The sequence below is a fragment of the Mustelus asterias genome, chromosome 2, assembly GCF_964213995.1.
Source record: "Mustelus asterias chromosome 2, sMusAst1.hap1.1, whole genome shotgun sequence".
Classification (NCBI taxonomy): domain Eukaryota; kingdom Metazoa; phylum Chordata; class Chondrichthyes; order Carcharhiniformes; family Triakidae; genus Mustelus; species Mustelus asterias.
In genome coordinates, this window is record NC_135802.1 from 133,511,378 (window position 1) to 133,527,550 (window position 16,173).

The window sequence follows — 16,173 nt, forward strand, 5'->3', positions numbered from 1 at the left end:
GGTCACATGACTCTTTCTGACAATCAATGTAATCAAGTCCTACTCTGCAAAGTCCAGGGGACTATTAAAAACAACAGAACATCATTGGTCCAAATTTAAACAAACATTCCAGTAATTGTATGGCTGCAGTAACAATAGAGAATACTGGTTATGGTCCCAACGGCATCGGTTAGAACAGACTGTTTTTAAAAAAAAAAAAATCCTGCACAAGATGCATAGAATCATCGAATCCCTACAGTGCAGAAGGAGGACATTTGGCCCATTGAACCTGCACTGACAACAGTCCCACCCAGGCCCAATCCCCGTAACCCCATGCATTCACCTCACCAATCCATCTGACACTACAGGGCAATTTTACCATGGCCAATCAACCTAACCTGCACATCTTTGGATTGTGAGAGGAAATTGGAGCACCTGGAGGAAACCCACGCTGACACGGGGGAACATGCAAACTCTACACAGACAATTACCTGAGGCTGGAATTGAACCCAGGTCCCCAGCGCTGTGAGGCAACAGTGCTAACTGCTGTGCCACAATGCTGCCTGACATGACTCAAATACATTTCTTAAAGGCACAGTCAAAATATTTCTCCTGAAAGCTGTAAAATACCTAATCAAAAGATGACCTGCTGTTTCTTGACTATACATTTACACTGCAAAAAGTTGAGGACAGAGAGGTCCGTGTAAGAGCACAGTGCAGACTTAAAATGACAGGTGACCAGAAACTTTGGGTCATGCTTGCAGAAGCATTTTGCAAAGCAGTTACCCAATCTGCATTTAGTTTCCCTTGTGTAGTGCAGACTGCATTGTGAGCAGCAAAGATATCTTAACTTGAAAGAAGTACAGGTAAAGGACTTGCATCTGGAAGGAGTGTTTGGAGTCTTGGACAGTGAGGAGAGGTGAGATGAAATAGCAGGTGTTGCATCTCTAGCACTTGCATGGAAAGGTGTGGCAAGAACTGGAGCAATGTTGAGGGTGATTGAACAGTGCATGTCACAGGGAGCGGCCCCTTCTAAATGCTCAAAGGGGAAGGGAAGATGTGTTTGGTGGTGGTCATACTGGGACAGATGGAAATTGCAGAGGATGGGTGATCTGCTGGTGAATAACTAAAATAAACATGATGCTAAGTTTTTTTTCCTGTATGCAGAAAAGATTGAGGAAATCTACCAAACTTTTATCCAAGAATCTGGAGTCCAGTTCAGTGAACTAGAAGCCAAAGTGCTACAGTTTCATCTTGGTAATCTTGAATATGCTTGTGGTAGCAACCTGCAACAGGTAAGAAACTAATTGTTAATGAAACATCTGCATGCTATAGAGAAATATGATTAATAATGGGCAAAACTTATTTTAGTAAAAGCAGTAAATATTGGAAATAGAGAACATTATTCTGATGTTATGCACCATGAAAATTAATGTGTTGTTCAGCTGAAGCCTAACTGCATGTCTCTTTTTCCTAGAAAAATTAATTAATATTCACTAGACAGCATGAAAGTTGATGCACAGCTGAACCAACAATTTGCACATATTATGGCTGCAGCATTTCCAGTGATCGATAGTTCCTACTTCTAATGGGACCTGAGAGGGCAGGAATTTTTCTGGAAGATACTAGAGCAGTGGGAAGTGGGATGATGGAATCTGAGAACAATGAATGTGGGGCAGCTAGGACGGGTGAGCTGGCATCTGTGATCATTGAGAATGGTCAGGAAGGAGGAATTAGCATGGGGACAGGTGTAACAACTATAATGGGATGCCTTGGATTTGTTGATAAGCAAGGCTGAAACCTGACAGTATTTTGTAGAAGGGCAGTTGGAGCAAACTGGAGCCTGGAAGCCATCTTCATCCTACCCTGTATCCCATAACTTTTGAAATATCAGTTAGCCAGCACTGGTCAGGATGCTGTCTTTGTTGTTTGAAGCATTTAACACTTCCTGTACTTCACTTTATTTTTAAAATTACAAAATAAACATGTTGCGTGGTTCAAACAATGAAGACCTGCCATCTTGGGCAGAAAGTTGCAAGAAATGATTTGCATCATGTCCTCTAAAGGCAGCATTGCAAGTTACTAGCTCTGGTCCAAGAATTATCTTCTATGTTTCTTGTAAAAAAAAATTCTTGATCTGATTTTATTAATAAAAGTGCAGTACATGCCTTTGAAGAGTTTGAAGCCAGTTTCCAAATCATAGCATTTCTTGGATTAAGTATGAAGTAGTGAGGGAACAAAGGTTATCTGGAGACAGGCCTGGAGTAGGGCAGAGGCACTTTCACTGGCCAGGTCAAAAGTATTAGTGGGCAAAATCGGAGGTAGCAGATTCTTGCATTGAGCAAAAGGTGTGATTTTTCAATGGGTTAATGGAGTTGATGCGAACAGTGTCACTTGCAACTAACAGTTGCAAATAAGCAATTTGAGGAACTAGAACTGGAATAATTAAGAAATTGTAATCACTGAAAAGACTTGAAGAAAATTGAGCAGTTTGATGACAACTCACTGACAATTCCGGATGGGTAGAATCATGGGACATGCGCAGCTTAAAAAATACCCCAATCATGGGACATTTGCACCTGGAAAAAATATGTCATCGTGACCCAAAAGCAGAGGCCTCTGGCTTCAACCTTCCTTGAAGACAGTTGACAGCACTCAACAGAATCTACACAGGCCATGGATGGTGAGGCCATCTGCTGCTCAAGTGAAGATAAAGGACAGCCCAAAGTGTGATCGTGGCCAGAAGTCTGATCTCCTGGAACGTCACATCAATCTGTCCATTAAAATCTATTGCAGGAGGAACCTCATTTTTCTCTTGGCACCTTTGGACATTGTTGCATGACTAGCCAAACTTGACAGCTCATTAGCTTCTCCTTTCATATGGAAGTAGCATTATTGATTTATAGGTCTTTCTACCTTTCATGCCTGTTTGTACGAGATCTGTGGACAGGACTTTAAACTAACTGGGTCATGGAGAGGGAAGCATTTGACTGATTGGAGATTTAGAAATCCAAAGAGAGAAGTCAAAGTAACAGTGTAGTAGTGTGACTAAAGATGAACAGGATATAGGACAGGAAGGGACAGAGTTTAACAGTAATTGTGCATCACCGAGTACTGTCATTGGGTTTCGGGCGATTTGGAATGCCCTGAGGTTGTGAAACTCTCAATATAAATCGTCTTTTTTATGTTGCTAGCTTTCAGTTAAAATCCTCTAATTCAAAACCCTCCCCCAGTTTTACCCCCCAAGTCCTTTGTCATTTGCAGTTGAATGCTGCCTGAGTTTCTTGTTTTTCTTCCTTGTGCCTAACCAGGATGTAATCCTGAGCCAATTCTGTCAGTTTAGTGCCTCCAATTCTATTTCGGTTGTCAGTAAATAGAATTGGTCCTGATCAGTATCGTCCTTTGCTTTAATGGATTTCAGTTAGAGGCACAGACAGGCGATTCTGTGGGGGCGAACAGGACTCCAGGATGGTAGTCTGCCTACCTGGTGCTGGGGTCACGGATGTCTCCGAGTGGATAGGAGGCATATTAAAAGGGGAAGATAAAGAAACGGATGTCATTATACACATTGGTGGAAATGACGTAGATAGGAAGAGTAGGGGGATCCTAAGAGAGCAATTCAGGGAGTTGGGAAATAGGTTAAAAAGTAGGGTCACTAGGGTGGCCATCTCTGGGCTGCTCCCAATGCCTCGTGCCAGTGAGGCTAAGAATAGGGAGTTGGTACAAATGAATGCCTGGCTAAAGGACTGGTCCAGGAGGGAGGGCTTCATTTTCATAGATCAATGGGAGGTTTTCAGGAGAGGATGGCACCTGTACAAGAGGGAGGGGTCACAACTAAGTTGGAAGGGCACAAATATCCTGGCTGGGAGCTTTGCTAGTGCAGTTCGGGGGGGTTTAAACTAGTATGGCAGGGGGGTGGAGATCAAACTATTAGGTCTATAAGTGTGGTGGCTGGGGACGAGCTTGGGGCTGGGACAAGGCTGGCAAAGAAGAAGAGCACTCTGGGGGAGGACGACCTCACTGAGCCTGGAGGTCTGGAGTGCCTATACTTCAATGCAAGGAGCGTAGCAGGTAAGACAGACGAACTTGGGGCCTTAATGCGCACGAGGAATTTGGATGTGGTTGCGGTGACAGAGACTTGGTTGAAAGAGGGACAGGACTGGCAGCTGAATATTCCAGGGTACAAGTGTTTTAGGCGAGACAGAGGAGGGGCCAAAAGAGGTGGGGGAGTAGCGGTATTAGTTGGAGAGCATATCACAGCGGTGCAGAGGGAGGACAATTCAGAGGGGTCGTGTAACGAGTCACTCTGGGTGGAGCTTAGAAACAGGAAAGGCGCAGTCACTATGTTTGGGGTGTACTACAGGCCCCCCAACAGCCCAAGGGAAGTGGAAGAATGGATATGTCAGGAGATACTGGATAGGTGCAGGAAATATAGGGTTGTTGTAGTGGGAGACTTCAATTTCCCTGGTATAGACTGGAAATCGCTGAGGGCAGGGACTCTGGATGGGGAGGAATTTGTAAAATGTGTACAGGAGGGTTCGTTGGAACAATATGTAGACAGCCCGACTAGAGAGGGGGCTATACTGGACCTGGTACTGGGGAATGAGCCCGGTCAGGTCTTCAAAGTTTTGGTTGGGGAACATGTGGCAAATAGTGACCACAATTCTGTTAGCTTTAGGATAGTGATGGAAAAGGATGAGTGGTGTCCCAAGGGTAAGGTGTTGGATTGGGGGAAGGCTAACTTTATTGGGATCAGGCAGAAATTGGCAGCTCTTGATTGGGAGAGGCTGTTTGAGGGTAAATCCACATCTGGTATGTGGCAGTCTTTTAAGGAACGGTTGTTAGGGCGACAGGACAAGCATGTGCCTGTAAAAAAGGATAGGAAGGGTAGGATTAGAGAACCGTGGATAACCAGGGAAATTGAGGGACTGGTCAAAAAGAAAAGAGAGGCGTATGTTAGGTCCAAGCAGCTAAAAATGGAGGGAGCTCTGGAGGAGTACAATGAAAGTAGGAAAGTACTCAAACGGGGAATTAGAAGAGCAAAAAGGGGTCACGAAATGTTCTTGGCAGACAGGATTAAGGAGAATCCCAAGGCATTTTATTCATACATTAGGAACAAAAGGGTTGTTAGGGAAAAAATCGGACCTCTCAGGGACAAAAGTGGGGACTTATGCTTGGAGCCCAAAGAAGTAGGGGAGATCCTAAATGAATACTTTGCGTCGGTATTCACAAAGGAGAGGGATGTGTTGACTGGGAGTGTCTCTGAGGGGAGTGTTGAACCGTTGGAGAAAATCTCCATTACAAAGGAGGAAGTGTTAGGTTTGTTAGAGAATATAAAGACTGACAAATCCCCAGGGCCTGATGGAATCTATCCAAGGCTGCTCAGGGAGACGAGAGGTGAAATCGTTGGGCCTCTGACGCAAATCTTTGTCTCGTCACTGGACACAGGTGAGGTCCCAGAGGATTGGAGGATAGCCAATGTGGTCCCGTTATTTAAGAAGGGTAGGAAGGATAACCCGGGTAATTATAGGCCGGTGAGCTTGACGTCCGTGGTGGGGAAGTTGTTGGAGAAGATTCTTAGAGATAGGATGTATGCGCATTTAGAAAGGAATAAACTCATTAACGATAGTCAGCATGGTTTTGTGAGAGGGAGGTCATGCCTCACTAACCTGGTGGTGTTTTTTGAAGAAGTGACCAAAATGGTTGACGAAGGAAGGGCCGTGGATGTTGTCTATATGGACTTTAGTAAAGCATTTGACAAAGTCCCTCATGGTAGGCTAGTGAAAAAGGTTGGATCCCATGGGATAAAGGGGGAGGTGGCTAGATGGGTGGAGAACTGGCTTGGTCATAGAAGACAGAGGGTGGTAGTGGAAAGGTCTTTTTCCGGCTGGAGGCCTGTGACTAGTGGTGTACCGCAGGGCTCTGTATTGGGACCTCTGCTGTTTGTGATTTATATAAATGATCTGGAAGAAGGAGTAACTGGGGTGATCAGTAAGTTTGCGGACGACACAAAACTGGCAGGACTTGCAGATAGTGAGGAACATTGTCAGAGGCTACAGAAGGATATAGATAGGCTGGAAATTTGGGCAAGGAAATGGCAGATGGGGTTCAATCCTGATAAATGCGAAGTGATGCATTTTGGTGGGAATAATGTAGGGAGGAGCTACACGATAAATGGAAGAACCATAAAGGGTGTAGAGACGCAGAGGGACCTGGGTGTGCAAGTCCACAGATCTTTGAAGGTGACGTCACAGGTGGAGAAGGTGGTGAAGAAGGCATATGGCATGCTTGCCTTTATAGGACAGGGCATAGAGTATAAGAGTTGGGGTCTGATGTTGCAGATGTATAGAACGTTGGTTCGGCCACATTTGGAATACTGCGTCCAGTTCTGGTCGCCACACTACCAGAAGGACGTGGAGGCTTTGGAGAGAGTACAGAGGAGGTTTACCAGGATGTTGCCTGGTATGGAGGAGCTTGGTTATGAGGAGAGATTGGGGAAACTGGGGTTGTTCTCCTTGGAAAGACGGAGGATGAGGGGAGACTTAATAGAGGTGTATAAAATTATGAAAGGCATAGATAGGGTGAACGGTGGGAAGCTTTTCCCCGGGTCGGTGGTGACGTTCACGAGGGGTCATAGGTTCAAGGTGAAGGGGGGGAGGTTTAACACAGATATCAGAAGGACATATTTTACACAGAGGGTCGTGGGGGCCTGGAATTTGTTGCCGGGCAAGGTGGTGGAGGCGGACACACTGGGAACATTTAAGACTTATCTAGACAGCTATATGAACGGAGTGGGAATGGAGGGATACAAAAGAGTGGTCTAGTTTGGACCAGGGAGCTGCGCGGGCTAATTGTTCTTTGTTTCTCGTTTCAAGGCTTCATTCTATGATCATCTTGCTGGTGCCAGTACAGAGCGAGACTGCGGATAGTTGGGAACCTGTCTCGGGGGCAGGGCATTCATATGGTGTTCGTGGAAGTGGAAATGAATAGGGTTGGGAAGCATTTTCCGATCAGGGCCAGTGTGATCTCCTGGACTCGTTTCGATCGCCTCAGGGGGTCGGAGAGGAATTTCCCAGATTTTTTTTCCCCATATTGGCCCTGGGGTTTTCACTCTGGGTTTTCGCCTCTCCCTGGAGATCACATGGTCTGAAATGGGGGGGGGGTGGGGGTGAGTTAATAGGTTGTGATGAACAAAGCATCGTAGCTGTGAGGGACAGCTCGGTGGATAGGATATTAGGATGTAGATAGGCTGGAAAATTGGGCGGGGATCCTGGATTCAGGATTCAATCCTGGACCGGGGAGCGGCGTGGGCTTGGAGGGCCGAAGGGCCTGTTCCTGTGCTGTATTGTTCTTTGTTCTTTGTTACACAGTAGCTATCCAGAAAAGGTGGGTAGGGGAGGGGAGGCACTGCATACTATCCAAACATTTAATAAGTCCAAGAAACAATGGTTCACCGCTACTTTCTGGCTGTTATTCCATAGCTAATTACGTACCCAAGTTGCCAGAGTGATTTTAATACTGTACTTCTATTTCTGAATAAATCTGTTAAGTGATACTTGATCAAAATTTCAATTACCAAATCATGCTGTCCTTTGTGCTTCTCCAAGTGAAAAATAATTTAATCCTTGACAATCATCTCATTGTTTTTTCTTCACTGACTTTAAACTGACCGGCTTGTAGTTACCAGATTTATTTCTCCCCTATTTTTAAAAGTGCTGTAACAGTTGCAATCCTCCAGTTCTTTGGCACCACTCCCAATCCAAAGAGGATTGAAAGATTACAGTCAAAGCTTCCACAACTACACCCTTGGTTCCCTCAGCACCTTGGGACATATCCCATCTGGGTCAGTTGACATAATTGAGTAATGCATCCTTGTATCTCTTTTTGTCCTATACAGTATCTCTAACACTCCTCTATTACAATCAGTAATTGTTTTGTGAAGCAGGTGAAAAGCAACTGTTCAGTGCCTTAGCCTCTGCAATTTCTTTTTGTCTATTCATTTACTAGTTACGTGCCAAAGATTTTTTGTTTTCCTTTGTGTTGTCCTCTAGACACTTTCCTTTTCTATTATATCCTTTTTGTAACTTTTTACAATATCGCCTCGATTCTCTGTATTTTTGTCTGATTTTCCATTGTGTTTTATATTTGGTATTTGTCATGAATGTCCTTCTAAGTCTTTGATTCCTGCTTTATTTTAAGTCTTTATTGTCTTTCTAATTCAGGGAGTTTTGGATGCCCTATCTTACCTTTTTGGAGAATGCTTTGTTCATAGCTGAACTACCTTGGCCTTGATGGCCTGCCATTGACCATTTTTTGTTTGCTGTACATGTATGCCTGATCCCTTGTCAAATCACAGATTTGCAGTCTTCCAGTTTTTTACTTTCACTGCTAGTCTTTCTTTGTCCCTTTGACTACTTCAGACCTAATTATATAATCATCATGATTGCCCTGATGTTCTTCCACTGAAACATGCTCCACTTGATCAACTCATTCCCCAGAACTGGTTTCAGCAGTGCTTCCTTCCTCATTGTGAATCAAAAATGTATCTAGCCCAAAGTTTACGTTTGCACATTTTAGGAATTATTAACCTCCTTGCCACGTGTGGCCGGGATTCTCTGGTCTTGTTCGCCTTGCCACTGCTGCCAGTGAGAGTGAGAATTTGGTCCTTGGCCAAAACTCCATTCACTGCAGCAGGATTGGAGAATCCCAGCCGTAGGCGAGGTTGGAGAATCGCAGCCCTTTTTTTCCCCCCCCCCCATTCTTTTATTCTACCCTATGTGTTATGTCATTGCAGTTTGATTACACAGCTGTTACTGCTACTTTCCCTTGTACAAGCATATCTTTGAATCTTAATACAATTGTCTAATTATGTTTTTTTAAAAGTCAGAGGTACAAATATATATTTTTTCCTGTTTGTAGTTAACATTTGACTTTTGTTGCAGGTATCTGCTCGTTCCTGGGACCACAATGAGTTTTTTGCTCAGTTTGCAGGTGATCATACACTTTTCACATCAGGTTACTCTGCTATCATCAATAAAATCGGTGATTGTCTGGACATTCGACTTAATACTCCAGTAAGTTTTGGATTTTCAATGGCAATCCTGTTTATTATTTTTTTTGAAAAGCTGGCAAAACCGTAGGCAGTTTATTATGGTGGTGATGATAATAACAGGACATGTATTTCAATGGAAGTAAAGTGGTGATGTTTTCTGTTGGTTCTGTCAGGTTGGAGCCTTGCTAGATATATTAAACTTCAATGAAGAATGGTATTGACTTCCATCAAAGCAGTTCATTTTTACTTTGGGTATCAAAATTTGTAGTTCTGTGTGTCCACTACTTCTAAACTCTGCATCTGCTGAAATTGTTCATTTCTCAGCAACAGTATCTTCTATTTGTACAATTATGGCCTGACCATATCCTGTATAATGTACCTGTCCAAAACTTTGAGACCCTGAGCCTTCCACTGAATTGCTGTTACTTGCCTTTGTGAGGAATATGTTGAGTGGGTGGAATTTCTAAATACATTTTTCAAAATAATGTGAAAAGTTTGTATCTTTGGGAGTGAGTAATGAGAGGTAGAATGATAAAAATTGAAAAGCAGTTGCTTCTCAGTTTATTTTTTTCTTTTTTAAATAGGATGTGTAATCCTCTAGGATATATTTTCATTCGTATCTTAGCATTTTGATTTTAAATATTGTTCCTCTGCAAAGGTATTTACTTTTGACCACACAAAAAGTCAGAGTCATAATGGCACAGATGGAGGCCTGTAGAGTCCATGTCGGCTCACACGGTATTCCTGTCAACCTCATTCCCCTGATATGTCCCTGTAGCCCTGCAAATTTATTTCCCTTAAGTGCCCATCCAACTTACTTTTTGAAATCATTTTATTGTCGTCTTTTCACTGATCACGCAATGATTTCCAGGTAATTACCACTCGCTACATAAGTTCTTCTTTGCATATCCTTGCATCTTTTGCCCTAAACCTTAAATTTGTGACGCTCCATCCTTGGACCATCAGCAAATGGGAACAGCTTTTCTTGTTTACTTGATCTAATCCTATCATAATTTATCCTTAACCTTATAGCCCAAATCCTGTATGCCTGGAACCATCCTCTGCACCCTCCAAATGATCTCCTCACCTCCTAAGTTATGACGACCAGAACTGGATACATTATTCTAGTTGTGGCCTAACCAGAGCTTCCCTGCGTTTGTATTCAATATTTCTTATGAAACCAAGCTCCACATGCTTTACAAATTCTTTTCGTAATATGTCCTGCCACCTTCAAAGATCTATATGTGAGCTCTCATGTTCTGTTCTTTAGAATTATGCCGTTAAGTCTATATTGCCTCTCCCTATCCCTTCTTGCAAAATACATAACCCCATTTTTCCAACTTTGTCCAATCTACTTGACTAACTATCATATTGCAGGTGATTGGTATCATCCTCACTATTTGCCAAACCTCCAAGTGTAGTATCAAAGGGCAATTTTATTTTTTTGTTCTCTGTAGCCCAATGTAATAGAATACTAAAATAGAATGGTAGAATTCTTACAGCACTAAAGGAGGCCATTTGACTTGTTCTGTCAGTGCCGACTCTTTGCACGAGCAACTCAGCTAGTCCCGTTTCCCCATCTTTTCTCTGTAGCCCTGCACCATTTTTCTCTTCAGTTAATTATCCAGTTCCTTTTTGCAAGGCATTATTTAAATCTGCCTCCACCAGACTTCAGGCCATACATTCCAGATCTTAATTACTCTGAGTAAAAAGGTTTTACATTCATCTTAAATCGGTGTTGTCTGATTCTTGAACCTTCCACCAATGGGAACAGTTTCTCCCCATCTACTCTGTGCAGAACATTCATGATTTTGAACATCTCTATCAAATCTCTTCTCAACCTCTCTTTAAAAAGAACAGTCCCTGCTTCTCCAATCTGTCCACTTAACTGAAGTGTCTCATCCTTTGAGATCCTTATGACATAAATCTTTTTTGCACTCTCTCAAATGCCTTCATGTCCTTCCTAAATTGTGGTGCCCAAATTTGGACATAATACACCATTGGAGGCCGAACCACTGTAGTTTAAACATTGACCATAACTTCCTTGCTTTTTATTAAGCCCAGCATCCTGTGTGCCTGATTAACTGCTTTTTCAAAATGCTCAACAATTTGTTCACAAATGCCCTGAATTCCTCTGCTCCTGCATCCCTTTTAGAATTGTATTGTCTTCCCTTGTTCTCCCAGCCAAAATATCAGTTCACATTTCTCTGCATTACGTTTCATCTGGCATGTGCCCATCTTTTCCACTATTCTGTACATGACCTCTTGAAGTCTATTGCTATCCTCATCACGGTTCACAATGCTTCCAAGTCATGTGTTAGCTGCAAGCTTTAAAATTGTGCCCTGCACACCCAAGTCTTGGTCATTAATATAGATGAAGAAAAGCAGTTCCCCTCATACAAACTTCCTGGGAACTTCACTATGTACCCCTCAGTCCAGTCTGAGGCCTGCCCGCCCCCCCCCCCCCCGCCCCCCACCCCAAAAGTCCGTGGCCTGCTGCGTTTACCCCCATCCAAGGCCCGCTGTGTTCTGCCCCTTGGGTCAATATCCAAGAAAACAAGGTTGAAGGAGTAGGAGCAGATCCAAGAAAATAGGAGAGAAGAATACTAATTCAGGTCTTGAACATAGGTGGTTTCCTACGGGATGTTTGGACTTGTGGGCTCAGCAGACCAAGGGATGTGGTTGAGGCAGCTGATTAGATTGTCTCAGCCTTAATAATAAAGAAGTCCATGAGTTGCTCCAATGAGGGTGGAGAGGTCAATAGAGAGCATTATACAAAGACAGTTGTTAGTGGGGAAGAAAGTCTTTGCATTCCAGGCTTGTGAAGAGAGAGCTGGACCTGATGGTTTAAACTATTACTGGGTAATATATGTATTGTGTTGCAGCTGTAAGATGTGTGCAGTGGTGGATACCCGTGTGCTCCGTGGCAACCACATTTGCGATAAGGGTCTGCAAGCTTGAGTAATTTTGAGGCTGTGAGTTGCTGAGCTGGAGTTCAAGCTTTAAGCATTACTGTGCATCAAGGAGGGGGAAAGTTACCTCAGCAGTTTGTTCCAGGAAGCTGTCACATTCCTTGTACTAGGTTCTTCAGATTTTGTCCTTGGTCAAGGACAGGAAGGTGTGAACAAGAGAGACGTATGGGGATTAGGAAGGTGGCAGTGGAGGAAGCATCAACCTGCATTTAGTTTGAGGTTCTTGGTGCTGGTGTGGATGAGAGCAAGATCTGCAGGAAGCATGCACCAACCTGACCTCAGCACAGTGGTACAGTGGGTATTCAAATGGGGAGAGCAAAAAGAAATAAAGTTGTAGTGGGGGACAGTCAGTTGTAGCAGAGACACTGCTCTGTGCAGCCAAAAGTGGGAACCTTGATGACCATGTTGCCTGCCTAGTGCCAGGGTTAAGTATATCTCCACTGAAGTGGGTAGGGAGGGATCCAGTTTTTGTGGTCCATGTGGGTGCCAGTGACATAAGTGGGATTAAGGATGAGCTTTGAGAATATGAGCAGCTAAGGACTAAATTGAAAAGCAGGATCACAAAGATAATAAGTTGTGAAATACTACCTGAGCAAAAGGAAATTGGCATTGGGTAAACAAAATCAGAGCTGAATGTGTGGCTCAAAGATTGGTATGGGAGAAGTGGGTTTCAATTCATGGGACACTGTACTGCGGAAAGAGGAAGCTGGGATCCTCTTCATCTGAACCATGCTGGGAACAGTCTACAGGCGAATCATATAACTAGGATTATAGGGAGGATTTAAATTAAATTGTGGGGGTGAGGGAAAGTTTACATGAGGGGAAATTTGGATAGTCAAGGAGGTGCAGGATAATGCTGCAGGTAATTAGCAGAGTATGACATCAAGGAACAGAATGTACAAACATATAAGTACACCAGCAAATGAAATCGGATGAGGGGAAATAATAATATGACTGAATTAAAGGCTCTTTATTTAAATGTGTGCAACATTCGTAACTACATGGATGAATTGAAAGCACAAATAGAAATAATTGAATATATGATAGACTTTATAGTGACCGTGGCTGGGACCTGATATTCAAGGGTGATGTTTCAAAAGGCGTGGAAGAAAACAGAGGAGCTGGAGTAGCTTTGTTACACAAGGATGAGGTTGGTACAGTAGTGAGAAATTATCTTTGTTCGGAAGATCAAAATGCTTCCAATGTTAAATTGCTGCGGAGCATCCATCAGTATGTTGGGTGGGCTTGCCACTGACAACTTACGGGACGGAGGGGGGGAGCGGTGCAACACACATTACCGTTCAACTTTACTATTCCAATGCTGGTCTCCCAAGTTCTTAAACTTGAGGTTATCCAAAGCTGTGCTGTTTGTCCCTTAACTCATGCCTAGTCCTTTTTATCTATCACCCTTATGCTCGCTGACCTACATAGGCTACCAGTCAAGCAATGTCTTGCTTTTAAAATTCTCATCCTTGTTCTAAATCCTTCTATGTTCTTGCATCTCCCAATCACTGTAACCTTCAGCCCCACAACCCTCCAAGATATCTGCACTCCTGTAATTCTGGCCTCTTGAGTACCCTGGTTTTAATCAGCCCACCATTAGGGGTAGTGCCTTTATTTGCCTACCCTAAACTCTGGAATACCCTCCCTACACCATCCTGCCTCAACTTCCTTTTTAAGACACTTCTTAAAACGTGCCTCTTTGACCAAGCTTTTGGTCATTTGACCCAATATCTCCCTACATGACTTGGTGTCTTACTTTGCTTTATAATGCTCTTGTGAAACCCTGGGACATTTTGTTGCTATAAAGGTATTGTTTAAATACAAGTTGTTGTTGGTTATCATCCGTGTTACTTCGAAGCTATGTAGCTGCACCATTCCCACACGGGCAGAGCACAAATGTTACCCCCTTTGTGCAGCTGTACATATGACGCTACTTAATCAAATGTAAAAGGGGTGTGCACTTAAATGAATAGGCTATGAACAACATTTAAAAAGATCAGAGGGAAGGCTCATCATCTTGATACTGAAAGCAATTTTGAAAGCAAATTGTTCCAAGACGTGTTATGTATCAACAGCCAATAGTATTTAATATTAAATGCACTTTGTTTTAACACCTTATGCCACAAGTAAGAAAAGGAATAACCAAAAAACTTGTATGTGAGAATTGAACTCTGAAGAAAGAGGATGAGAGGAGGATAACAGTTTTGAAATATGGGTATGGCAGAGGATGCTCGTAGTCAGCTGGACGGACAGAAAGATGAAATTATGCCAGATCAAAGTATAAGTTCAGGAATCAGAGTTGTTAAGTACAGTTAGAGAGAAGAAGATACCCAAGTATGGACATTTGAAATAGAGACATTATGATATTGTGCAGCAACAATTGAAGGATAAATTGAGGGCAAAAACAAAAGGAAGAAAAAAAATCATGTTGCGTGAATAACATTCATATGGACAAAGAGGCTTGAAGGAAACCAAAGAAACAAGGCTATGCCACTTTAGGCTATGGTGACAAAGAACAAACAATACATTCTAGGCATGTTTCCTATTTGTCACAAGTAATACCTGTGATGCGTACAGAGTGGCCAAAAATAGTGGAGAATCGGAAGATTGGGAAAACTTTAAGAAACAACAAAGAATGAATAAGAAAGCGATAAAGAAAGGAAAGATAGGTTCTGAAGCTAGGCTAGTTCTAAATATAAAAAAAGATAGTAAAAGCTTTTACAAATATGTAAAAAGGAATAGAGTGGCAAGAGTGAATGTTGGATCCTTGGAGGACGAGAGGGGGGATTTAATAGTGGGAAATGGCTGAAACTTTAAAGTTTTTTGTGTCGGTCTTCACGGTGGAAGACACAAATAGTTTACCGAATATTAACGATAGAGGGTTGGTAGGAGGAGAGGTACTCGATACAATTAATGTTACCAGGGAGGCAGTGCTTGGTAGGCTAACGGGACTGAGGGTGGACAAGTCCCTAGGCCCGGATGGAATGCATCCCAGGGTACTGAAAGAAATGTCAGAGGTAATAGCGGATGCGTTAGTGGTTATTTATCAAAATTCATTGGATTCTGGGGTAGTGCTCGCGGATTGGAAAACGGCTAATGTTACGCCGCTGTTTAAAAAAGGAAATAGACAAAAGGCGGGTAACTACAGGCCGGTTAGCTTAACGTCTGTAGTTGGGAAAATGCTGGAATCCATCATTAAAGAAGAAATAGCAGGCCATCTGGATAAGAATGGTTCGATTAAGCAGACGCAGCATGGATTCATGAGGGGAAAGTCGTGCTTGACGAACTTGTTGGATTTTTATGAAGATGTGACTAGTGCGGTTGACGGAGGGGAACCGGTGGATGCGGTGTTTTTAGATTTCCAAAAGGCGTTTGATAAGGTGCCTCACAAAAGGTTGCTGAAGAAGATTGGGTCACACGGAGTTGGGGGTAGGGTGTGAGCGTGGATTGGGGATTGGCTATCTGACAGGAAGCAGAGAGTCGGAATAAATGGGTGCTTTTCTGGTTGGCAGATGGTAACTAGTGGCGTGCCGCAGGGATTGGTACTGGGGCCTCAACTATTTACCATTTATATAGACGATCTGGAGGAGGGGACTGAGTGTAGGGTAACAAAGTTTGCAGATGACCCAAAGATAAGTGGAAAAGTGAATCGTGTGGAGGGCGTAGAAGGTCTGCAGAGAAATTTGGACAGGCTGAGTGAGTGGGCGAGGATCTGGCAGATGGAGTATAACGTTAACAAATGTGAGGTTATTCACTTTGGAAGAAATAATAGCAAATTGGATTATTATCTAAATGGAAAGAAATTACAACATGCTGCTGTGCAGAGGGACCTGGGGTCCTTGTGCATGAGACGCAAAAACCCAGTCTGCAGGTGCAACAGGTGATCAAGAAGGCAAATGGAATGTTGGCCTATATCGCAAGGGGGATAGAATATAAAAGCAGAGATGTCTTGCTGCATCTGTACAGGGCATTGGTGAGGCCGCAGCTGGAATACTGTGTGCAGTATTGGTCCCCTTATTTGCGGAAGGATATATTGGCCTTGGAGGGAGTGCAGAGAAGGTTCACCAGGTTGATACCGGAGATGAGGGGTGTTGATTATGAGAAGAGACTGAGCAGATTGGGTTTGCATTCGTTGGAATTTAGAAGGCTGAGGGGGGATCTTTATAG

General features: G+C 43.2%; 1 protein-coding gene across 1 annotated transcript in view; it reads left to right on the forward strand.

Annotated features, from left to right (window-relative positions):
* kdm1b (lysine demethylase 1B) overlaps positions 1-16,173 on the forward strand; it is a 121,696-nt gene that overhangs the window by 70,157 nt on the left and 35,366 nt on the right. The window contains exons 14-15 of the mRNA XM_078241908.1: positions 1,147-1,274; positions 8,922-9,053. Coding sequence (XP_078098034.1) covers positions 1,147-1,274; positions 8,922-9,053 — 260 coding nt within the window. The remainder of the gene's footprint in view (positions 1-1,146; positions 1,275-8,921; positions 9,054-16,173) is intronic.